We start from the raw sequence: 26,134 nt of genomic DNA, 5'->3' as shown, positions 1-26,134 counted from the left end.
GCATACAAGACATACATTAAACATACATTACAATAAAATTAAAAAATAAATAAATTAAAGTTAACAAAATAAAATTAAAGTTAACTTAACACAGTAGCCACAGTAAGTGTGTAGTGCAAATGAAGTAGAGATTGTCCATTGTCTATTTTCTATTGTCCTCCGTTCCTTGACCAAGAGCTGTTGTACAGTTTGATGGCCAGGGGGACGAAAGAACTGAGAAACGAAAGAAATGTAACTGCCTAAATAGCCTTGTACTGATACTTTAGCTGATAATACTTCTGGACTTCTACTTAGGTAAGGTTTTTGAGTGGATACCTGGTTGACCAGTATCCCCAGTTCACCAGTCCTGCGCACAACGTGTCAACAGTCCTGTGATCTGCGACCTGCCTCTGCAGCTGCACCTCATCAGTCTCTCAGTACAGGGTCGACTCCTGAGCCTTGTCTTGCATTTTGAAGTCTATAAAATGTCCCTTTGAATTTTCTAACAAGACAATAACATTCAGGCCATTGAACTGCAATTGTAATTTCATACACATATCCAGTTCATCCATAATATTTAATCAGCCTTGTGATCTTTACGCACATTAATTAGTTGCACCAGCTTGTTTAATCAATACACATTTTATTGCCGAGGCCTAGTTTATTTTTTCATACATTTCTTGGAAAAGTTTCTCAGAGTGCAGGAATTGTTAACTAAGAAGGCGAAACATTTTTTGAGGAGAAAAAAGGCCGTGCGTAAGTGAGCTGCCCTCCCGTGGGCTGGCCTTGCGAATGTCGGCCACTCCCGGCTCCTTTCCTTATAAATACGTCGGGAGGCCAAATTGGCATCTTGTCTGCAAGTGAGGAGAACACTTTGCCGGCAGAGGCCGCTGAATTTCTGACAAGGAAAAGGCATCAATTTCCTTACTAACACGTCTTGTTATCTGACTGAAATTCCAAGATCAAATGGAGACGATAGACAATTCTCTACAACAGGTAGGTGATGTTTTACTGCAACTTGTCCACAGGCGTTTAATCACCAGACTTAGCATTCCAGTTGGAGTATTCCAAAAAACTTGTTTTATTTATTTAATCTATTTTTAAAGCTGTTTCTTTGTTTTATTTATTTCGTCATTCAAATGTAAGATGGAGGAAGAAAGTTTAGTTGTAAAAAGTTGTTCTCCCCTCATGCTCACCTACAAAAAGCCAAACTTTACCTTACTGTGTGTGTAAGGCCTGTTGTGCATTGCTCACAGTACTTACTTACAAGTTTGAATTCAGGACTTTTAATTCTAATTGTTCATTTTTACGTTGCTGCATTGATGCTTTAACCTAAGTAAAAGATCTGAGTGAACCAGTACTGCCATTGGGGCTATAGTGAACCAGTAGACTGTGCTACAGTCCTCAATAAGCTCACAGAGGTCTAATGTCACATTTGACGCTACTTTAAACCAAAGTCAGGTTAAACTTCTTTCTCACCACTCAGTTGAAGGATCATACGAATCAAGTTTGACTTTAAAAACTAACTTTTTCTTTTTCCTCCCCTTTTTCAGGTGGACCTAAGCCTTTCCAGTGAGGATGCATTGTAAGTGAAATCGTGCAGTGTGATTTGTGCGTGTACTTCAGTGATTGGCACATAATGCAAATGATGATTAAAAAAAATATATGGTTAAGGTTTACAGAAAATCCTACAGAAATGTCCTTTTTATCCTTGCAAATATGATGGAATATAATCTTGTAATGCACTACATACCCACTAGAGGTCAGTAGATATATCTTACTCATACTTTACCACTTACTCTCTCTACATACAGCCTTCACTTTAATTAAAACCCCTTGTTTCACACACTCAAACTGCTACCGTCTTAGTTTTTCCAGTACTACAAATGTTTACACAACACTAATGGCACACTAACAAACTCCTGTCTCAGATACTTAATTATGACTTGATGTCCGCTGTATGTATGTCTGTTGGGATGTAGAAGCCTAAATTAATTTGCCAGTCTTTCATTCAGGTCACCTAAAATGGATTTAGAGACTGCATTGAAGGAATGCTCCACCGCCCTCGATTTTTTTCTGAACAACAGGTTTGCTGATGCGTTGGCTCTCTTAAAACCCTGGTGAGTCACCGAAACTCTGATAAAAATCCCTACTTTTCTAATAATAATAATAATAATAATAATAATAATAATAAACTCTATTATATTATTATTATTTTATTATTATTATTATTATTGCATTCTTTACTACACTTGGTATATATATTCCTTTTTTAAATGTTTTGTCCCCTCAGGAGAAATCAGAGCATGTACCATGCAATGGGCTACAGCAGCATCTTGGTGATGCAGGCAGGCATGACCTTTGACCCAAATGACATGGATGCTGCCATGGCATCATTGAGGGAATCCCTGCAGACATGCCAAAGGTTTCAACAATGTCATAAACCTTTTAGAACATTTGAGTCTTATATTGTGCACAGATGGCATCACCTTGAGATAAAGAGTTGAGAGACAGTCCTGCTGAATTGTCTTTGTAAAACTCTGTGTGTGTGTGTGTGTGTGTCTTAGATTTCGGAAGAAAACTGGAATAGTGCAGACTTTAACCAGCCTATGGTATAGACAACCAGTTGAGGACCTGACAGAAGGTAGGATATGAGCTCCCACTGTCTCCAGACTGTACACATTAGTGAATATGCATACTTGATCCTATATGACACGATAACACTGTTACATAATATGAAACTAAAAAGTGATTTGGATGGCAGATTAAGCAATGACAAGTCACAGCACAAAAAAAAGTACAGTTATGGTATATACCACTTTTCTTTAGTGCTATGGGCTACTGCAAATATCCTGTTTAGAATTTGTGGTATTATTCTCCTACAAACTTTTACACCCATTACTGTTATCCTGGGGCACTGATTACACTTTAACACACTATGGGAAATTGCAGTTTGGTGCAGCCTATAACATTATTGTCTGCAAACTTTTAACAGAAGAGATGCATGCAGAGCTGTGCTACGCTGAAGTTCTCCTGCAGAAAGCATTTCTCACGTTCCTGGATGAGAGTATAATCGGCTTCATCAAAGGAGGGATGAAAATCCGAAATAGTTATCAGATTTACAAGTAAGCTCTGCTTTTGCTGGGGATGTAATACTATAACCAGATATTAAGAAAACATAAATAAACATAATCATATTTTTAGAATTTTGTTTTAATGATCTGTCTCCTGAAACAGGGATTGCCAGGCATTGGCAAATGTCACAAAAGACACTCAAAAGCAGAAGAGCACACACATTCATTTCAGGGGCGGTGTCAACATGGGAATTGGATCATTTAATCTGGTGAGAGCTATAGAAAGCATTGCAGGCATACAGTAGGCCTTTATAAAAATTTATTTAGCCATGTTGTATGTATGTACTGTCTTTCATCTTCTACTACAGATGTGTGGGGTAGCCTATGAAAATAAAATAAAGGCTACTGAAATGTCTGAATCATACTTACCAACTTTTCCCTATTCTATTACCAGATGCTGTCTCTGCTTCCATCCAGAGTCCTCAGACTGATGGAGTTTCTGGGCTTCTCAGGAGACAGGGTAGCTGGCATCACTATTTCTGCAAAAATGGAGTTTCTTTTCTTTCAGTAAAACTCATAATATACTGATTTGCTAATGATCTTCCAGGAAGTGGGTTTGTCAGAGTTGAGAGAGGGAGCAGCCAGCAACAGCCTGCGCTCTATCCTCAGCACCCTGACTCTGCTGATGTTTCATCTCTACATTACAGTCATTCTGGGTGAGAGCACTGCTAAATTTCATCCCAGCATTTAAATCCCTCATTCATTTGTAGATAAACAGCAATTTATTGTTTTTATATTGTGATGTTTAAAGTTATGGGACTCATTTTCTTCCCTCAGGTACTGGTGAGGGGAACCTCACTGAAGCTGAAGCTTTGCTAGAGCCCTACATTGAAAAGTTCCCCAATGTGAGCAGTGTTTTTTGCCAATCTTAATGGATGGAAAATGTCACTATTTAATTGCCCTCTTTAGTGAAGTAATTTGTTTGTATCTTCTGTCCATAGGGAGCCCTAATTCTTTTCTACACTGCAAGAATTGCTTTGCTCAAAGGAAACATCACCTTTGTGAGTCCTAGAATAGGACTACAGTGGTCCATTGTTGCTTTTAAAATGCAATCTCAACTCATGTAGTTGTTGTAGTAAAAGAATGAGTTTCTCTGCAGGCCCAGGAGAAGTTCCTGGCATGTATCGGAGCACAGGAAGAGTGGCGTCAGATTCACCACCTGTGTTCCTGGGAGCTGATGTGGGCCTACTCCTTCGAACTAAATTGGAGGGAGGCGTATCGATATGCCGACATACTCTGCAAAGAGAGCAAGTGGTCGCAGGTACCTAATAGAACCGCTTCTTTTTTTGCTCTGATGCAAAAGCTTTTCCTCTTATGACAAGCTAATTGCTCTTCTCTTCTAGGCTGTCTATGTGTTCCAGAAAGCTGCCATCCTGAGCATGCTACCAGAGGAAGAAGTGACTGAACTGGGAGAAGATGTGGTGGAGTTATTCAGGTGTGCTAGAGAGAACGGATATTTGTGCATACAGTTCGGTTGTGTAATCATTATATAGTAACTGTGAAACGTGGTTTGCAGGCAGGTGGATGGTCTCAGACTGAGGATTGCTGGGAAGTCTATTCCAACAGAGAAGTTTGCAGCAAAGAAGGCTCAGCGATACTCTTCTTCTAACCCTGTGAAACTAGTCGTCCCTGCTTTGGTGAGGACTTTTGAACGCTTATACATTTCAATGAATGACACTTGTTAAGTTCACAGTTAAGAAGTTAAAAACAAATATCTCTTTTTTACAGGAAATGATGTACGTATGGAATGGTTTCACAGTAGTTGGCAAAAGACCTGATTTGACAGAAAGCATATTGACCATATTGGAGAAAGCAGAGGAGCAGCTCAGAGATGATCCAGGTGAGAGAAACAGCAGAACTTTGAAGCACTCACCAATATGTTTTTGTGTTTTCACACCAACCTGACACTAACGGCATTTCATTTAATGTGTAGACCCATCAGAGTATCACATGGATGACCAGTGTGTTGTCCAGCTGCTGAAAGGCCTGTGTCTAAGACAGCTGGGGCGTCTGGTCCAGGCTGAGTTATGCTTCAATCATGTAATTTCCAGGTGCGGCCATCTTAACACAGTAATCGTATTAAACATTTTCCTAGATTTTATCGTTTATATGGCCTTTAAGTCAAGAAGCATAAATGGTAAATATAAAATTGATTCTAAAATCTGAAAATAAATAAATATACATTGAGTATTATTTAAATGAGAGAGCTGTACAGTTGTAGGTATTGACCATATACCTCATCTTAATAGGATGCAGAAAAAATGTAGACTCTACCTTTGTGTGGTGTTGAGACTTAAATTTTTTTAATACTACTAAAGAGACTCACTAGTGACTTTATTTTAATACTTTTTGCAGAGAAAAGGAGATCAAGCATGACAACTACCTGGTGCCATATACCATGTATGAGCTGGGCCTGTTGCACAAGCAGAAAGGTGACGTCAACGCCGCCATCACTGTGATAGAAAATGCAAAGTAAGTGTTTTTAGCCAAGCCACAGTCCCGGGTTTCATTTTGGTTCCATGTTTGAATTTTATTTTTTTAATGGATGTCTTCCTTTTTAAGTCAAGGCAGAAATTGAAAAGTAAAATTAATTGCAACATGCAAAAATTGCAGCTTCCTGTTCAACCGCCATATTATACAATGAGCTAATAAGTCATCTTATTTGTAGGATGAACTACAAAGACTACAACATGGAGTCGAGGCTACACTTCCGCATCCATGCAGCACTCAACACCATGGGCTCTTTTTCAGCCAAACTTCCCCCTTCACGTAAACCAGCTTAAAAGGCCTCATGCAGGAAGCTCAACACAAATCAGAGTGCTACACTTGTCTCACAACCCTGTTTGCTGCCTTCAGCTCTGACCATACATAATATCCTCCAGATGGGCATCTTGCTGTTGGCCACTTGATAATTGTATACATGTATAGCAGAGCTCTGAGTTGCAGCCCTGGTGTGGTTTTGTACTAATTCTGAAATTATTTTTTTGGGGGGGAAAAAAGCAAGAACAGTGAAGTAGACTGTGCAGGTAACATGTTATGAATGACTTGAAGATAACATTCATTCATTTGATATTAAAACTATGTACATTTTTAGGGATGTTGATTTTGAAAAATATATATCAAAACAACCCTATTGTAAATAACAGTTTCTGTGTGGTATGAATGCTGTCTGCTTTGGTCAGTGGTATTGAATAAATCATATGAATCGAATTATGCCCTATATTTAATTGTGACGCAAAATGTAAAGCATATGTTAGTGTATTAGTATTATGTTTGATCACTCAATGTAAAGGTCCAGTGTGCAACATTAAGGAAAATGTAATATATTTAATATATAATATTCATAGTTATGTTTTCACTATTGTATATCCCCTGAATCGTTTTGGTTATCTTAGAATGAGCTGTTTTTATGTATAGACGCTGCACATTGCCTTCCCTAGGCCTGCCATGTTTTTACAGTTGCCCAGAATAGACAAACCAAAAACTGGCTCTAAAGAGGGCTGTTCATATTTCAGATGTTTCACGGCCAACACGTACTTGGCAAGGGAGGGTGAAGCAGGTGCAATTACACCACTAGACGCCAGTAAATCCCATACACTGGTCCTTTTTAAAATACCCTTTGATCAAATATACATTTTTCAACAGTTTTCTCAAAGTCTCATCAGTACTGCATGACTAATTGGTGACATTGCCAGTGTCCCTGATTAGCTCTTCCATCTCTGGTTGAAGGTGTGCACTTCGTTGAAATTGCATAGTGTGGTATTAGGTCGGGATAAACATCCGAGGTCTGTTCCAAGGAGCATTTTTTTCAGCTATCTGGATAAATATTAAGGGAAATATTTTTACAGTCCCTGTTACGGATTTTAGAGGGATCTAGGTTTTATGCTGCAGTGATCCAGATAAACATTCTTCTTGGAACAGGCCCCTGCAGCCTAGTCACTCCAATCAAAACAACACCTGTAACAACAATGTGCTGCTAGATCTATGTGGGACTACGCAGCAACCACAAAACATTAAAGAAATAAGACATTTTGGAAAGAAATATTGTACTTTTTACCACAGTTATTAGTTACTTTCAGATGATGATTTTACATAAACGATTATACTCTTATAAAATATTAAACTTAAATATTAAACCAGTGGTACCCAACCCTTTTTGGCTTGTGACCACCTTTTCCCTGTCTTGTTTGGGCCCCTTATCACATTCTTGAGTTGTTAACAGGTCCACCAAAGTGATTTCCCCTCTAAACTCTTCAAACGGTTTAATTTAAATAACTATTCAAGGTACAAAGTAGTAAACCTAAACAATATTTCACAAAGACAATACTGTATTTTTAATTAGGATTTAGAATGAAGGACTTTTACTTGAGTAAACAATCAGAGGATTCCTCCACCAATGGTCATTAATATGATTTGTTTTCCATTTATTTAAAACAATGAAACCAAAACACAATATGATAGACTAAATTGATTTACACACTTGGGACATTCACCTGCTATAGCAGCTACAGATACAATACATTTTGAAAATACACATTAAATGAGAATAGAACCAAAAAAATACAAGAAATAATAAAATATGGATAATAAGAGTAAACTATATATAGATGTGATTGATATGGAACATTGCACAGGTTGCAGCAGGAGGTAGTTGTAGAAATAAATATAATTGCCCAGGACAAAAAATATATACAAAAGTGTAATTTAAAGGTAATCTACACTATAAATATAGGGCTATGAATATACAGTACAGGTGTAACATAATCTTAATGTGTGTGTGTATAAGAAATTATATATATGCATAATTGCACAGTACAGTACATAAGTGTTTGCTGATGTTACAGAGACAACAAAACAGTGCTAACATATGTATGTACAACAAGGAGAGGAAAAATAGAGCCTGGGAAATTTAGAAAGTCCCACAAACCCACAGAAAAAGCAGAAGGATTTTAATCTCAGACGGGGCTGTCAGTGCTGGTGACCACGTGTTTTTGTGAGATGATCAGCTGACTCTGCTGGAGGAGGAAGAGGAATGAAGATGGAAGGGAACAGGGACGAAGCTGAAAAATGTATAAATATAGCGACGAAAGCCCTCGAAGCAGGAGATAAAGAGAAAGCGGTGAAGTTTCTCAACAAAGCAGAGAAGCTGTACCCAACCGGCAAAGCCAAAGGTGAGGCCGTTCGTGGTTGACTTATCTGTTTTAGCCGGCCAGGGCTAACCTAGCGAAGGGTTAGCTGGTGGCTGACGGCTGTTAACATCACCTTTACGGTTTAAGCTCACAGCAGGTCACCTGTTGACTGTTTGTATAACGACTGAAAACACGTTCGTGATTAGTTAGTTAACAGTAACTCGAGAGTAAACTGTGGCTCCCGTTACAGCAAATGAAGCGACACACATCCGAGTCGAAGTTGTGGGCCTAGAGTTGTGTTAGCTAACCCGGCTAGCGCTTCGCTGTGGTGTACTTGTCAGTGAATTGGGGATTTATAGCGCAATGCTAAGTGGATATTTGTTAGCCTGTACTTTTGTCAGCCATCGGTGAACCTTTATAATGCTTCAGAATACCATTAACTAACTCAGGTTAGCTTTGTAACCATGGCAAGTCAAGCCCATCATTCATTCAGTAGTTAGTGATAGGTGTCAATCATTGTAACGTCCTGAAGACAAACTAGCTGACTTTTAAAGCATTTTTTTTTTTTTTTTTTTGTTGTTGTTCGCTGTAATTTTACTTTCACTTCAAATAGTGGACTTCGTTAGTATTGCCGGTGAGGGCAGGAGAGAGATGTAGCGTTAGTTGAGGCTAGGTTACTTCTTTCTAGTCCAATCCTTTAATTGAATGATTAACCTGGAGACTATAGGCTAATCCAGGATACTCCACTGTCTGTGAGGCGACTGTAAACAGGCGTTAAGGATAGGACTGACATAAGTCTTCTGGATCCTGATTCTCAAAGGCTGTTTCTTATTCAGTATTGGGAGTGAATGTGTAATAGGACAGATAAGCTTGCACAATGATGACAAGTAGCTCATGAGTTGTCCGTATTAACAATTCAACAATGTAGTGTTACTTGAAGTACATTCTGCTGATAATACTTCTGTATGTTTAAGTCGGATTTTGAATTGAGGACCAGATTGCTGCTGTACTGTGATGCTAACAGGCTGTTCAATATTCAGTATTGGGAGTGAATGTGTAATAGGACAGATAAGCTTGCACATTGATTGCAAGTAGCTCCTCGGTTGTTAAACTGTAACTTGTCAGCGGAAAAGGAATTTAGTCAGATCTCCAGCAGTGTCTCTTGTCTGCTTAATTATGTGCCTGCTCAGGTTTAGCTGCATTTGTGTGTCTATAAAGCACTAATGATAGTTCCCACCGGATAGATAACTGGCTTGCCTTGGCCAGACCTTTAAAAAAAAAAAAAACTAAATAGCACACAAAAGGCCACTAGTTCTCATTTGAGATAAGCTAACCACTTTTCAGTTATTTAAACAAATCAATAAAGGGTTTTCACTATCCACATTCACGCCACAGGATGAAAAGTAGTGATAAGCATCACAGGAGTGTTCATTAAAAATGTCATCAATGAAATGCCCCAAAACAAAAGGCTTGACGCAAAAGCGAGGTGTAAACAAGATTTTTTTTAACATTTTGCCAAAGAAGGTGGGTTACTTCTGTAGGAGGAGTTGAAATAAAAGTGTTATTATACAGGAAATATATCTACATTAAGTGTGTATTGAAGGGAGCAGGGTAGTAAAGGGACTCCATTTTGAGGCCCTGGCAAGATTAGAGATCACAATCGTGTTGTGTGAAGAAGGTCTTTCTGAGCCTTTGTGTGCTGGTGTGAGACAGGATATGAGCAGGAGGAGTTTGTAACGGTTAACAGTACAACATACAGACTGGCCTTTTTATTGTAAAGGATATATACTGATAAGGAAAACACTCTTCGAAGTCCAGGCTAGCCTGAGCAAGTAAATAAGCTGTAAAAATAGTAAGAAGAAAACAAGAGCTGGACATTATCACCAGGTCCTTCTCTACCTTGTCTGACTACCTTTGCAGTTGTGCTGACTGGCACTTAAAAGTCAGCGAGCCTCTGAATCTACAGTGATGAGATGTCTCCCCGTTTCTGCAGAGGCCATGAGGAGTGGTTGCAGTCCATAGCATCACACATAAATGGTTGACAGGAGAAGGAAGACCAAGGCAGCACCAGTATACACTGTAAAGCATTCCTCACAGCAGCCACGTGGGGGGTTGTGCCTGTATCACTAAGCCTGTACATATTTGAGAGTACTGTCTTTGAGTTCATCAGTAAGCTGGTTATCAACTGACTCAGTAAAGCCAGCATTTTTCAGTCTGCTGTGAATGTGTCCACATCAAAGAGGGAAGATTGTAATAAGTTGTCAGTATAATAATATGTCAAAGTAAAGCGCAAACAGGAGTGAATTTGATTGTTAATATTAAACAACAGATTAAACAATTGATCACTATGGGAAAATGAGGTCTCAAAAATACACGGTTCAACACGGGAGGAGCTGTAGAATGTAAGCACACAGCGAGCACACAAAGCAGAAGGACAAAAACACGACATTGTTGCCTTTCTCAACATGTTAAGTAGCAGCTAATGCTATGGAAAAGGGGGATTATAGTTGTGTGCTTATGTTACATGAGAACAAACTGTCTAATCATGAATAATGCATTGATAAACAAGAAGGAACATTGTATTTTTGTATCACTGACCATATTTCCTACATGGCATGAATGAGATCTTTAGAGTGCTGGAGGGGCACTACACCTCAATGAGTGTAAACGACTGAATAGAAAGTGTGCTCTCTGTGACACACTGAATAAAATACAGGGGGCACATTTCAAGTTTGCGTTCTTCATGGCTTGAAAGTCGTATCACTACCTGTCATTAGGGCACAGTGAGCATATTTTGTATTTAAACAATCACCTAGGGCTGCAGTGATGGAATAGGGCAGTAATTTAGACTATACTATTTACTAAGAATTTAATATGTAATAATAATAATAATAATAATATGTAGTTAATATGTAACAGCAATTTTATTGATCATTGATAACTTGCTTTTTATTTTTTGTTGACTTTTTCTGGCTTAAGTGCCTTTCTTTTATTGATGACACTTTAAATTAAGTGTCATTTAAAGGTCTGATTGGGCATTGTTCCAACTGGACCTTGTTAGGTAAATGTCTACCTAAAAACACATCATGACATTGCCTCAATGCTGTGTTCTTTGGCTACTTGCAACTGTAAGTAACTGTCGTAGCAAATCTATGCAGTATAAATTGAATCATGGTCTTAAAATCTAAAATTGTTGTGTTTTCAGTGGTAGATAAACCATCTGATTGCTCTCCGAGTCTCATGTTACCTAAATGTTAAAACGCTATCGTCTTAATTGACCATTCTTTACTTAAGGAGGTTGTTAAAAGCTTGGACAATTTTAAGATACTGCAGGGAATAATTTGTCATGTAATTAATCTTTAGCTTCTTCCTCTCTTCTTCAGCTTTGTTGGACGCATTAACGAAGAATGGGAGCTCGGCGGGTAATGGTGCATATCGTAGGAGACCAGCAGAAAGCTCAGAAAGCACCGGCGCCCAGCCAGAAAGGGAAAGCCAAGAGTCTGGAGGAACCGATTCGTCTAAAGGCTTCACCAAAGAGCAGGTGGAAGGTGTGCAAAGGTGAGAATTTTAGTACTCACTACGTCTGCCCTTTGATGCTGTATTTCTTTTTCTACAAGTTGGTACTGTAGTTTGGCCCACTTCAGTTTGCTATTTCGGGGCTTTCCTACAATTTGGCCCTGTGACAGCAACAGTGTTTCTATCATTCTTGGTTAGACCTTTTATCTGTGGCTGCAGTGTTGTGCACACACAGCTATTGCCATGGGAATCTCTTCAGCTTGGTGTTATGCCCATGAGGGGAGAAAATGCGAGACATTAAGCGGTGTGAACTAGATACCATGTAGCCACTACATGCTCCAATTTTAGACCACAGAGAGAGAGGTAGGCAGGTGGGGCATTTTATTCACAGCATACAACCTCCATTTAGATCATAGAAAGTTGCAGATTGCAAGTTCATTTATAGGATAAACATACTTGCCATTATGCAATCCTACCAGTACATTGCACAATCTTTCTATTCCCTGAAGTTTTTTTTACTTAATCCTTATGGGAGGCTGTAGTGGGTAAAGTAAGACCAATCGTGCCCTATGTGTACATTAAAATGTCTCCCATGTGATCTAATCAGGAGTCTTCCTCTAGTAATGATTCAGTGACGGGTAGACTGGGCGATAACTCAATATTATCGACGTCGAGTATATTGTGAATTTTTCTTTTGATCATATCATTAGTGTTTAATAAAATTCTTTTTCTTTTTTCCCTTGGAATAATGTGTTAGAAATAAGATATCCGGCATACAGTCTTAGGTCTCTCACTGGGTCTCTCACTGGGGCTTAGCTATGAACTGATTTTCTCTCGGGGATATTCTTGAATCATCATTTGTGTGACTTAAGGCTAGGACCATCAACATGTTACTTTCAGTGACGGTCTAAGCATGGATGTGCCTGGTTCAGAAGGTGACAGGAAAAGAAAAAAGTAGCCAACACTTTACACTAAAAGTAGCCAGTGACCAAAATCCACTGGATTGTTTTCAGCTGTTTCACTCTGTCCCTGTCTTTCAGAATAAAGCGGTGTAAGGACTACTATGAAGTGCTGGGTGTCAGTAAAGAAGTCGGTGAGGACGAGCTAAAGAAAGCCTACAGGAAACTAGCGCTCAAGTTCCATCCAGACAAAAATCACGCACCTGGAGCAACAGAGGCCTTTAAAAGTAATTTAACTCAATTATGACTCTTTAATGATCCATCCTAAGCTATTTAAAATGTAGATTGCATGTGATATACAAATCCTGTATGTAATGCAAAGATTGAATACGTAAGCAGAAGTGGTTTTAACACCTAGAAAAAACAGTTTGAAATGGTTTATGTCCATAGCCTTTTCCCCCCTCTTTGATCAACTGTGTCCTCCTTCAGAGATTGGTAATGCATATGCAGTGCTGAGCAACCCAGACAAAAGACGGCAGTATGACCTGACAGGAGGGGAGGAGCCGAGCAGCCCGGGTCACTCACACGGAGGAGGCTTCGACTTCCACAGGGGCTTTGAGGCTGACATCACTCCTGAGGACCTCTTCAACATGTTCTTTGGAGGTGGCTTCCCCTCCTGTAAGTATGCATATGGCTTTTAACAACACGTTAAACTCCAATGCTACTGATAAGTTTACATCACTCATCACTTCCTACTTAAATTTGATTTGTGTTTTTGTCCAAATATATTGTCACATGTCGTCTCGCATCAATTTAATAGTCAACGATCTTTTTTAATTTAAGAGTGTTTAAGTGAGAAACATAACCACCTTATCATGGCTTTTTGGTGATCCTCAGATAATGACATGTTTCTTTATGTACAATCACCTTCATGGGTTCAGTCCACAGACATTGTGTGGTACAAAGACTTCAAATGCACCTGAATGTGTCTCTAAATTCTTCCACTGCTCTTTTAGCTTAAACATAATGTAAAACAGCAGGAAAATAGTTCTAAATAATTGACTTTGAGAGTAGGTGTAACTGGTGACGTATTCCATAACTGTGTATCTGACCTCAGTCAATATGTTTGTCTGCAGCAAGTACACACACCTTCACTAACAGCAGAACGAGCTACAGCCATCAGACGGATTTCCGACAAGAGAGAACAGAAGAAAGGGGAGATGTATGTGGATGGGTTCTGATTTTATAACTTTTATTTAACAGTTTATTTGCACATAATGTACATTATAATTTGAATGTATTGCACCTATAGAAAATACATGCTTTGACTGTACATTGTCACATAGGCGTGTGCTGAAAATGAAGTACTCATTGTACTGTTTTTGTCTCTAGGGTGGTTTCTCAATGTTCATCCAGCTGATGCCCATCGTGGTCCTGATTTTAGTGTCAATACTGAGCCAGATGATGGTGTCCCCTCCACCCTACAGCCTCTACTCTAGACCGTACGTACACACTCATTTTTTTTCATCGCTGAGGAAAACTTGTTCCTTGCAACTACAAGGTAGCTAATTGCACTTTTTGTATGTCACATTTACTTCAGATCTGTGGAACTGATTACAACATGTCATGTTATGACTGGTTACCTGTCAAAGAGGCTGGTTGACGTCTCGAAAGTATTTTGTATACCTTCTACCTTTTTGTACTATGAAATGTTGCCACAAATCCTGGTTACTCAGCAAACCTTGTGCCATGCATTGTTTGTATTTGTCTTTATCTTCTTTCACATTTGTATTCACTGACAGTCTTTTCACAGTCAATTGCAATGTGAGTTTTAAGGATACTGTAAAATACCTTTCAGCATTTTCTCAACAGCTTGTACCTCTTCCATCTCTTCCAGGTCCACAGGTCAGACCGTAAAACGGCAGACAGAAAACTTGCATGTCGACTACTACGTCACTAGAGATTTTAAGTCGGAGTTCAAGGGCTCCGCGCTGCATCAGATTGAGAAAAATGTGGAGGAGGACTATGTATCTAATGTCAGAAATAACTGTTGGAAGGAGAGACAGACAAGTGAGTAATATTACACTCTCAGAACTAGCTTACTGGATTCAATTGTAGTTTCTGCTTTGCACCTTTTTTCCTGAACTCTTCTGAAATCAGTAACATTGTTTTTCTATTCATCTCATCCAGAAACAGACCTGCTGTATGCCGCTAAGGTATACAGGGACGACCGAATGCGCAAGAAGGCAGAACTCATGACCATGGATAACTGCAGGGAGCTGGACAGACTAAATAACTTATTCAGGGGCGGATGAGTTGGAACACTTCTAGATCATGTAAATGTATATGAATAGATGTGTATGTTCATGTTTTTTTAAGAAAGAGTCTTTACACTAGGAGCAAAAAAAACTTACTGAAATAATTTAGCTCTATTGTTGAAGTTTTAAAATGTCCCTCTCCTCATATTCCCCCCGCCAACTCCTCTCCTTCCTCACTCCAGCCTGACCCCAGGAACCGCCTTGTTACGTCTTAATGAACCAATCTACATACACTGTAGAAAGCCCCAGATCTTTTCTTTTTTTTACTCTGCTTTTCATGTTTTCCTGAAAACAAGAAGGACAAGGACACTTTCGATTGTAAAGGCATGTGCTTCGAGTAGTGAGAACCCCAAGAGGCAATCTGCACAAGCAAATCACTGTCTTAAGATCAACAAACGGCTTCCGGCATCATCTGCTTGACATTAATATAAGATGGGAGACTTTGTAGGTTCATCTGGAGGTGCTGTCCTCCACCCAAATCCATTTCTTGAGAAGAACACGGGAACAAAAGATGGAAATATAATAAAACATAATGTGTCTTTTAGCTTCCTACTCACCTTTGAGGTGAGTGTGTCCAACAATGGATTATAGGGGGAGGTGTGATTTTGCTACTAGAGAACATTTTATGTTGTGCACTTCAAAATGTGAAGTTGGTTGGGACTAAACATGGAAGGACATTGAAACTGTTATTCATAAATGGTTGTACATTTTCATTTTTGAATGTTTGAAGTTTATGCAGTTATTTAAGTAAATATAGAAGAAACACAGTATTTCTTCAATGCTCGCCGAATCATTTAAATAAAGTAAAATTATTACCATAAGGATGTATTTGTGTCTTTGATTCAGATGTTGAAGGTTTCAGCTCACTGAAATTACAAACAAATAAACACATTTACTCTTTTACATCTCATGGGATGTAGCCATGCATACAGTTTTAGTTTTATTCATCACGTTTTGTCATTTCTGAGATTTCTGTTGCCACTCCAATACAGTGCAGGTGAATGTAAAGTTGTTGTAAACAGTTAAAAACTAACTCTATTTGAGTTTGTTGAAAAAAGGTTGGTAAACCGTCTTGTATCAATGGTCAACAGATAAACGATTATGACGCGTTTCAGTCAGTTGACATTGCGTCACCTAGCAACGGAGTTTCTCGAGATGCCAGTCAACCACTGCCATGGAAACAGTACGCCTACAGGTATGAAGCTTCTACAATGGATGCGGCGTAAAAATACAAAAGTTTTCTTCAATTGTGTCCAAAAAACAATTTCATCTTTTGAAAATGGAAAAATATGTTTATATGTTATGCTATAAATATGTTTGTAGATTGTTCGCTTAAACAAACAGTGAGAATACATACAGACACATGATGCTGCAGAAGATTTATAGCACATTTTACAGGCAGTGAAATGCCTTTAGAAATGTCAGGATATATACTGTATCATTTAACCACTTTCAGAGCCAATATTCAAACTACATGTTACCGACACAGAGAGGGACAGAAAAAGACTCAACAGGGTTGTAGCCCTGTCTATAGCATATATTCTCTAAACTATACTGCTGTAAATATTTTTGCCCTGTGCAATTATTTATTTTTACACCATGCTACTACCTCCTGCTGTGACCTGTGCAAAGTTCCATATCAATCACATATGTATAGAAAAAGCTGTATATAGTGTACATATAACTCTTATTCTGTTTTTTCTATTTTAATTATGTCTTGTATTTTTCTATTCTATTTTTTATGTGCATTTTCCTAACTGTTGTTAGCTGCTGTAGCAAGTGAATTTCCCCAGTGTGGGATCAATAAAGTCTTATGTTACCTTAGATAGGTCTTAGAATGGTTTTACCATGAAAAAGCATATTCATGTTTTACTTTTCATGGTCAGATTAACCCACTGGAGAGAGTTGTGGAGCAAAAATGAAATATATGCCTTCAGAGATGAGTGCAGCCCTCTATACACGTGTTGTAGTTGAACCAAAATACAGTGTGCACCACTGGGGGAAGAAGTTACAGGTTCTAAAGTAGAAACACTACAGTGTAAACTATACTCCATTAAAGGCAGAAGCAGAAGATTTTTAAAAGTTAAATTATTTAAGGTACATTATACAGAATGTACCATCTCATAATGTTATATTATTATGTATATTGGGTTGTTATTTTATTGTTACTTGTGCCCTAACTTGGGTAGAGACAACACAACAGGGATCCTCATAAAGGATCCTCTATGGGGCTCCCTTCTGCGCCATTTGCCTTGCACTGTGGGTAATGGAGGTAAGCTGTGGAGCAATGTTAAATAAATGACTGAATTTTACTGTTCTGACCTACAACAAAAACAGATTTGTTCTAATTGCTAAAATGCATTAATACAGCGTTTTGTATAGCACTAAAATTCATATTTCAACCATTTTTGACAAGAGGATAATGGACAAACTTTCAGGTGGCAAACAATAGCATCATATAAAGATCAAAATACATATAAGGGACATATATAGAAAACATAAAAGATACAAGCTTGGTACTCTTTCTGTTGTTTAGTAAAGTGATTCTTATATTATGTAAGTGAACTCAGTTCTAGGAGGAAATTCAAGATCTTAGAAGAGATTTAGAGAACGTATGTGTGTGAATAAAAAGCTTTGCACATACAAAACTGAAATGACTCACATTCAAGATTCAATCACCACAGACTAGAATACTGACGCGCTGCAATTTATGACATCACCTCCACTGGTTTGTCGGCGGTCACGTGACGGCGCCAGACCCGGAAACGATATAAACAGCATCGGCAAGAAGGCTCGTGAAATGAAAACAGACAGAAGTGAAACCTGAGATGCCATCAAGACAACACTTTGAGGAATAACTTAAACCTAAATCAAACCAAGCCGCCGGGAACCGCTGGTCTCTGGCTCCGACGGTAAGTTGGACTATGCACTGCAACAGCTACATCTGGGCTTTCCTGTTGGCTTTGTGCTCTTGTGGAGGTCTCCCATCCGCGTCTGCCTGCAAACATGAGCCAGAGACTCCGGACTGGAGGATGACTTTGAAGACTATCCGCAACGGAATACACAAGATTGACACATACCTGAATGCAGCCCTGGACCTGTTCGGTGGCGATGACGGGCTGTGTCATTACAGGTGCAGTGATGGTGAGCTGTCTGTCTTCTTTCAGGAGCTTTCCTCAAAGTGAACCACTAAATGAGTTTGACACATTTGTAGCTAATAGCTTTAATGGTGGCTGTGTTTCATTGGGCCCTTGTATCATGCATGCTGGAGGACTTTATTCACACCTTGGCTTTGATTTGCAATGTCAAGTCACACCACAGATAGATAGTAGAGGACAAGACGACATTAGTGAATGCTGAGTTTATGCAACACTTAAGGTATACAGACAGAAGATATACATTATCGCCCCTTGAGTGGCACAGTAAGCCATTAAATGGTCTGTACTGATGTGGTTATCTCTGACTGCAAGATAACTGACTGGCAGAACAAGAAACCTCTTCACCTTTGCTCCTCTCTCACAGGTTACAAGCCGGTGCCTCGTCCGGGGTACAAGCAGCCACCACCCAACGGATGTGGCTCCCCGCTCTTTGGATTTCAGGTAGTCCGTCAGAGTTTGGAGGTTTTCGTTTATAGTTTAAAGAATAGATTTTTTTTTAAATTCCAAACCCCAAATGAGTGAGTGGAGAAACATTACAAATGCAGATGCTTTCATACAGGACACCAGGGGTCATTTAATGGTTTGATGAGAATGAAAAGGATGTGAATCACCTATAGGAGAATAGGGTGGGCTCTAGAGATGTGGAGGTTCTTGTTGGTTTTTACTTTTAAATTGAGAGGAAAACATGTTGAGTCCACATAAAAAAAGGAGAAAAAATAGAGCTTAGACAATAAATCGTCTCATTGAAGAGATATATTGGTATCTGCATGTATGTTGACGCATAAGTAACAAGAAATTGCAGTACAGACATGCCAAATATAGGTTTTAAGGTAATTTACTAACATTGTCACAATTCCATAGACTGTGTCCATACAGATGTACCACTTTGTGTGTATTTTGGGCACAATTCATTATAACCACATTTATGCTCTTTTATGCTACGTGTTAACATAAAAGAAAAAGAATATCAGCCAATGTGTTGTTACCAAATTTTGTTACTCAGATATTGATATTGGTATTGGGCTTCAAGGATAACTTCAGTATATTTCAACCTGGACCTTATTTTTTAAAATGTTTGTGCCAAGAACGTTGAATTCTTCCGTAGTGTCCTTTCCATAATGTTGTCAGACACTGACAGTAACAATCTGAGCCAGTCAGGGACAAAAACAAGCACTTTTAATGGACATATTTTGACAGGATTACGTTGTAGCCTTTTTTGCAGCTGCAGGGTGCAGCGCGCTCTGTCAGTACTGGACAACATTTAAAACGAGTCCCCATTACTCACTTTGACACAAAATATGGAAAAGTAAGGTCCAGGTTGAAAAATACCAACATTACCCTTTTGAGTGTCCAGTATCAGTTGGGCTTTGATAAACCATACTAAAAGATACGTAATACTAAACGCATTTCATTCACATGTGATTGAGTTATGTTTCATTTACAGTATCATAGGTATATATATTTAGTTGTAAAACAAGTGTTGTTCTTTTTGTCATTGCTTAAACCTTTTTTTCCGATTTTATTATTTTATTATTTCACTAAACCACTGTCACATCTTTTGCATTTCGGGGAAACTCCTGTCTCCTAGAGGCAGTATGATGTGAATGTCATTCCAAAATACCTTACAAAGAGTGACAAACCTGTTTTTTTTTTTTTTTTTTTCCAGTTTGACATAGGCATCCCGTCGATGACTAAATGTTGTAACCAGCATGACCGCTGTTATGACACATGCGGCCGTGAGAAGCACGACTGTGATGAGCAGTTCCAGGACTGTCTCGAGACCATTTGCAGGAATGTGCAAAGGACTCTGGGATTGGCCCACAGTGTCAAAGGTAAGAAGTTGAGCCAATGTGTTCAAAGTAGATACAGGATGAGGTCGGGTACCAGAATCAGGTCATGATTTTTGTAGATCATCATACTCGGAGTCGAGCTCTGTTTGGCAGTGAATTTAAGAAGCATTGCATACGGAAAGAATCAAAAGAAAAGTACTATGTGGGTTTGGAGAACAATTAGCATTTATCAACGAAATCTAAAATAATGGAAAAATCTTAAACATTTTGACACGTCACAATAGGAAAAACGCAGGTGTAAATAATATGAATATGATGGCTGAATTCCATTGAGCTGCTTCAGTTTTAAGGTCCGGGGGGCAACTGTTGTTTATTTTATGAGTAGAAACTGTTGTAAAACACAGTAAGACCAGCAGAGGGCAAGATAGAGCTGATTTTTAAATACTAAATCTGGATATCCGCTTCAGTGTCACGCTATTCTTCAGTCCTGACTCTTAACCACAACATTAAGCTTTACATTGAATGTCTTGTGTTTATTTGTGTTTTCTTTTGTCTTTTAACATCTTGGGACCATGTTGGAAATAAGTATTTTCACTTTAACATGTCATCCTTTGGGTTTTTGTTGTTTCTTTTCCTGGTTCTGACAATCTAATGCTAGAAATATAAATCAATCATCAGTCTCCCAATCAAACTCCTGGTATAAGTGAAATTAGAATATCGGTATTGTTTTGATCTTGGTCAAGTTTTGAAAACGTGTCATGTGACAGTAACATGATCGCTCTTTTTAAAACGGACTCACATTTCCTCTGTGTATTTTCTCATGTTCATCTTCTTGTTCTTTCTGTCCCTTTTTGCAGCTTGTGAGTCGGCAGTGACTCTGCTGTTTGACGCCGTTATGCACTTGGGATGTAAGCCATACCTGGACAGCCAGAGAGATTCTTGTGTGTGTCAGTATGAAATGAAGAGGGAACTGTGACATCGCCACAGGATCACAACAGAAGGATGCCAGCAATAAACTTTTTTTTTTGTCACACTCGTAGATTTTCTCAGGGATAGAGCTTCTTTGTCAGACATCCGTTAGACAAAGTGAATGTAATAATAGCTAGTTTTTAGAGTGGATGAATAGTATCTTTCTCATGCAATTAAATATTTATATTTTGTTAATACTGTGTAATGTGTTTGTCCTGCAATGGACTGGAAACAGGGTGTTCAGGGTTTCCCTGGCTTTTGGATGCTTTGGTTGCACCCAACACTTTATTTTATGGGTTTGTAAATTACTAAAAGGTGTTTGTGGTGTAAAAAAAATATGTAATTTAGCACTGTTCAATTGGTACTCTTCCAAGTGATTCATTACAACTAAATGGTAAAGCACAAGTAAGGTAAAGGTTTTTAGCAAAAGTAAGCAGCGGGACAGCTGAACATTTGAAAATACAAAATGTGTCTAGAAGCAAATATTATATGACTAATAATGTTTCTATAACAAGTAATCAATAATAATGAATAAATATGTACTTGGGTGTAAATGGAGCTCTTCTTTCAAGGCAGCTCCTCTTGAAATCAGCAACTACTTCTAAACTCAGCACAACAAACTAAAGTCTCAGAAAAGCGCCAAATGTATTTTTATATAGGAAACTTTTAAGAAATGATTAGTAAATAATGGACTGTGAAATATAACATTACTGGCCTGTCCTTCCTTCCATAACAGTGTCAGTTTCTACAGCATCTGAAACATTTTTCCTTTTATGAAATTTGTAAAAACAAATAGTAAAATATCATATTCAGGTGAATGCACTGGTTAACTCAAATGTGATAACACTGTAAAGAAAACCTGTGTTAAACTGCCATAAAAATAAAGAAACTTGCTTTTATTGATAATTCTGTGTGGCATTTTTGTAGAAACGTATGTATCCTGTAAGCAGCATCTTTTAACAGAGTGCAGTCTAGTGACCACTCACTGTAAAACCAGATAAGTTAATTTAACTGAACAAAATTGTTGAAACTGATTACATTAAGATTTTTAAGCAACAGAAACTCAATTTTTTAATTAAGCTGCTTTAACTAGTAATTTTAAGTGACACTAACTAAGTTTTGTAAGTTATAGAAACATTCCTGATTAATAACTAAAGGTATTTTGTTTTCACAGTACAAAAAAATATAAAATAAAAGTCATTCTCATTCTAAATTTAAATTACTAAAGTTACTTGATCAAAAATGTTTTTTTAACCTACAAAATTGAGTGTGTTTTACTTAAAAATCTTGATGTAGTCAGTTTCAACAGTTTTTCTTTAGTTAAATGAACTTATCTGGTTTTACAGTGCTGAAGATATTTGTTGATCTTTCATCCCTAATCTCCCTTTTATTGTTCATGATTTATTGACTCTCCTGCTTTATGAGTGGCTGTTGTAATATGACAAACACGGAAGTCCTGGTGGATGACCTTTGACTGAAAGACGCGAGAGCCAATCGTGTTCTCCGATTGTCACACTCAGCCAATCGAGGTCGAGGGGGAGGAGCCAACCCCTATTATATTAGTGTTGTATTGACGAAGCGAAATTCATTTTTCTTCCAGTAGTAGCAGTCGGAGATAAACCGGGAACATGTCTGACAGATGTGGAGGTAACAACTTTTATTGTTTAGTAATGTTTTTAATTTTTAGTAGACATATGTTGTGGACGCCTGCGTACGGCGTTTCATGTTAAAAAGATAAATGGAAAGACGTTTAATTTCCCATGTAAGTTCAGTATCATCAGTGAAGCTGTTTACTACTATGTTCTTACACAAAGGCTGTAACTCCTTTACTGTAAGTCTTCTTTCTCTTCAGTCAGCCACCAAGTTAGTACAACGTGAGGGATGTTTTTAATGTCATTAAACTGTTATCAATGCTAGGACTTCATTGCTCTTTCTCTCGCCTTCCCAGGAAGTGTTGCTAAAGACAGCAGGACAGACACAGACAGGGCGGGTGAGTGCTTTACACTGACTTACATATGCTGTTTGAAGTGTGTGTGCTGTTGAAGTTTCAGGTTCATTTTCAAATAGGCTAGGTAAGAGGTTTGCCCTCATTAAAGCAAAAGTGAAACATAGTTGGCATTGGTACCAAAAAGCCAAAGTGCAGCCAGTTCAAATATGAGATTAATCATCAACTAAAAGTGATTATGATTATGACTTAGGCAGGATGTGATTTTTCCATATTCTCTGTCTTCCGTTGTCATTTAGAAAGTGATCAGCAGGAACCTATATAAGTGCTTTTATGGGGGGAATAAAAACTAATAAAAGCATCAAAGATGAGACAGCCCAGCTGGCTAAAGAGTTTAATCTTGATCCAGTATTAATTGCATGTTTATTAGGATCACCAAGGTAAAACGAGTGCAAAGACATGTCGACGCCCTGAGCGGCTGCCTTTAACACACATCTGTAGGGTGGGGTATGGAGGTGTCAAATTTGGCCCCTGTTCTTTTAGCAGCCTTTGCCATCTTTCTCCACCTGTCACTCAGCTATTGAAAGCTACGAGAACTCTGAGCTGATAGGACAATGGCTGCTTGACCCCCGCTCCAGCAGCAGTGGAGCAATTCATGCACCTGTAGTTGTGCTGCTTAACAAAGAAGCAAAAGCCTGACAAGCTCAATCCTCCTGTGTATTTCTGGCAACTTCAATCACATATTATAGAGTATTTGTGATATTTAAAGTGGCTGTAAAGTCATGTGCATTATTGTTTAGTAATTGTATTCTACATCGTTGCGCGGTTTATTCATGCGTGTGTTGTTTTCTATAGCATGCATGGAGAACCTAACAGAGACTGATGCCTTCATCAGAAGGTAAACTGTTTCTTCTTGTTTGTGCGGTTCGATCAGCTGGAAATTCTCACAAGTCTCTGGTCCACTATCCTCCCGAAAATATTGTCTTTGTGTGTTCTTTTCCATTATGAAACAGCTCTTTGGGTTTGGATCCTGCAGAGGAGTACAAGATGGACAACAAGCGACGAGGCCTTGCACTCATCTTTAACCAGGAGCGTTTCTTCTGGCGCATGGGTTTGGGTGACAGGCATGGAACCAATGCTGACCGTTACAACTTGGAGAGAAGGTATCACGTCCCAGCCAGCTACCAGAGACGGAAATCTGTAACTGTGTGATTAAGAACTTGTCTGTACTTGTTTAGTGACTGTAACTCTTTCTCTTTTAGACTGAAAGAGCTAAACTTCGAAGTGAAGGCTTATGATAACTACAAACAGGTGGACGTCTTAGACAAAATCAGTGAAGGTAAGCACACGCATGATCACGTATGACACATTAACATGCATGGACGCAGGAGGTTGGGGTATTGAGGGAGCTGCAGCACCCCCTAAAATAAGACATAATAAAAGCCGTCGGTTAATAAATGTTTTTCTCCTTTTTACTGGGATATTCAGGTGTAGTACAGTGGCATCATTAAGGGGAAAGAGGGTCTACTTTGTTTTTTATCCAATGATTTGCATGTGTTAGTCAAAGTGATGCAAGTTGCAGCAGGTCGGAGAATTTCTTTCGCTCGTCAACACATTGAGTTGTTTTGGAGAATTTAGAGTTGAAGTGAAGTCAACGATTTCAGGGAACTGATCAACTCTTGCCAACATGCAAAAACCTGTAGTTTTTGTGCTTGATTTCAGTGTGCTCCCCTGTGTTGTAGCACAGTTTGATGATAAGTATGTTTAAGTATGCTGTCCGTTGTAGTGCAAAAACCATGTCAGCACCCCCTCAACTCTGATTCACGTCCTGTGTCTCTAGTCAAATGACTAAATAATAATGAGGAGGCAAGATAACTGTCAGATCCAACACGTGATATGCTGTGGTACGGGCCATTTTTACTTGTTCAGTAGGGAGTTTAACAAATACCTGATCTCCCACCAGCCGCAGAAGAAGACCATTCAGACGCAGACTGCTTTCTGCTCGTCTTCCTGAGCCACGGTGAGAATGATCACGTTTACACCTACGATGGAAAGATCAGCATTCAGGATATTACATCGCTGTTCAAAGGAGACAAGTGCAAGAGCCTTGTGGGAAAACCAAAGATCTTTGTATTACAGGTACGTGCAAACAGAACCCAGACAAATCCATCAGAATAAGTTCCCTTATTCTGATGCAGTATTATCTGTTTTTTAATGCTTTACTTGGAAACCCATAGTTCTTTTTTTATTTATGTCCATCACTCGCTAGGCATGCCGCGGAGACAAGCATGACAATCCAGTGACTGCCTGTGATGCTGTGGACAATGAGCTGAAGACAAATGAGGTGGTGGTGGACGCCAGCGCCGTATACACCCTCCCCGCTGGTGCTGATTTCATCATGTGCTACTCTGTGGCTGAAGGTGAGCTGGCCGGGATGTTTAAAAGTCTGCATGATGGGTAGATTTACCCATTACATTACATTACCTACATAGAAACCAGACTCACCTTTTGCAGTTTCATGACTAACTATCCTATCACCCTGTTTTGTTTGTTAAGGATACTATTCCCACCGGGAGACCATAAACGGTTCCTGGTATGTCCAGGATCTGTGTGAGCTGCTTCGGCATTATGGGGACTCCCTTGAATTCACAGAATTACTCACGCTGGTCAACAGGAGAGTGTCGATGAGGAGTGTTGGGAACAGTAATGACCGGAGTGCCATCGGGAAGAAGCAAGTACCTTGCTTTGCTTCAATGCTCACCAAGAAACTCTACTTTCGACCAAAAAAGCAGTAGTTTCAAACCTCAGTCATAAAGTCAGCTGGTGTCATATTAATTCCTGGAAAACAGGGCTTCCTCGAGGGAGATTTTAAATAATTTTGCTGTTTTTCTTTAGTCCTCTACTGTATGTTGCTCACAACATTATTCACATATGCAATGAACAATCAGAAAATTGGCAGCCTTAGTATTTACAGTGAAATCACTAAAGTGGTTACAAAATAGCAGGAACAACTTGTATTCACATGCACTGGAAAAAAAAAACCCTGCAGATATCTTGGCTAGGTAAGACCTGATTTATGCATGACAGAGAATCAAGGCAGGTAATGTATCTGTGGCAGCGGTAGAAGGTAGAGGAGAAATCTGATTACAGACCAGCTGCTACAAAACAGGTTACGACATCCGATTTACCGGTTCATCTGATCCATCTGGCCCAGGTTTCTCACACTTATCTGGGTTATTGTGTGTACGCACACTTAGTAGACATTACAATGCAATCTAATACAACAGCCCTGCAGTA

The 26,134-nt window shown here is 38.9% G+C and overlaps 4 protein-coding genes across 4 annotated transcripts; all 4 read left to right on the top strand.

The window, feature by feature from the left end:
- The first annotated feature begins 432 nt into the window (after positions 1–432).
- LOC118327206 (tetratricopeptide repeat protein 39B-like) lies at positions 433–6,323 on the top strand. Its single transcript, XM_035660487.1, has 18 exons — positions 433–975; positions 1,533–1,564; positions 1,995–2,099; positions 2,273–2,404; positions 2,547–2,623; positions 2,975–3,104; positions 3,217–3,322; positions 3,508–3,573; positions 3,661–3,769; positions 3,891–3,958; positions 4,055–4,114; positions 4,213–4,374; positions 4,457–4,548; positions 4,630–4,750; positions 4,842–4,953; positions 5,047–5,164; positions 5,469–5,585; positions 5,782–6,323. Exons 1-18 carry the CDS (start codon positions 946–948, stop codon positions 5,894–5,896), a joined length of 1,752 nt encoding a protein of 583 aa, XP_035516380.1. The 5' UTR covers positions 433–945; the 3' UTR covers positions 5,897–6,323.
- Positions 6,324–8,084: 1,761 nt separating this feature from the next.
- On the top strand, positions 8,085–15,796 carry dnajb14 (DnaJ heat shock protein family (Hsp40) member B14). Its single transcript, XM_035660806.1, has 8 exons — positions 8,085–8,284; positions 11,626–11,800; positions 12,799–12,944; positions 13,147–13,335; positions 13,794–13,879; positions 14,050–14,159; positions 14,555–14,727; positions 14,848–15,796. The coding sequence occupies exons 1-8, from the start codon at positions 8,146–8,148 to the stop codon at positions 14,970–14,972; spliced, it is 1,143 nt and encodes a 380-aa protein (XP_035516699.1). The 5' UTR covers positions 8,085–8,145; the 3' UTR covers positions 14,973–15,796.
- A 1,922-nt stretch (positions 15,797–17,718) lies between these two features.
- pla2g12a (phospholipase A2, group XIIA) lies at positions 17,719–21,798 on the top strand. Its single transcript, XM_035660945.1, has 4 exons — positions 17,719–18,119; positions 18,498–18,574; positions 19,800–19,965; positions 20,781–21,798. The coding sequence occupies exons 1-4, from the start codon at positions 17,900–17,902 to the stop codon at positions 20,897–20,899; spliced, it is 582 nt and encodes a 193-aa protein (XP_035516838.1). The 5' UTR covers positions 17,719–17,899; the 3' UTR covers positions 20,900–21,798.
- A 666-nt stretch (positions 21,799–22,464) lies between these two features.
- On the top strand, positions 22,465–25,852 carry LOC118326380 (caspase-6-like). Its single transcript, XM_035659362.1, has 8 exons — positions 22,465–22,539; positions 22,841–22,882; positions 23,693–23,735; positions 23,851–24,000; positions 24,100–24,176; positions 24,801–24,976; positions 25,107–25,257; positions 25,394–25,852. The coding sequence occupies exons 1-8, from the start codon at positions 22,521–22,523 to the stop codon at positions 25,630–25,632; spliced, it is 897 nt and encodes a 298-aa protein (XP_035515255.1). The 5' UTR covers positions 22,465–22,520; the 3' UTR covers positions 25,633–25,852.
- The last annotated feature ends 282 nt before the right edge of the window (positions 25,853–26,134 follow it).

This window comes from Morone saxatilis, unplaced genomic scaffold (assembly GCF_004916995.1).
Source record: "Morone saxatilis isolate NCDOM2014 unplaced genomic scaffold, NCSU_SB_2.0 Contig17, whole genome shotgun sequence".
In the NCBI taxonomy this organism is placed as follows: Eukaryota; Metazoa; Chordata; class Actinopteri; family Moronidae; genus Morone; species Morone saxatilis.
This window is presented reverse-complemented; position numbering and strand designations above follow the sequence as displayed.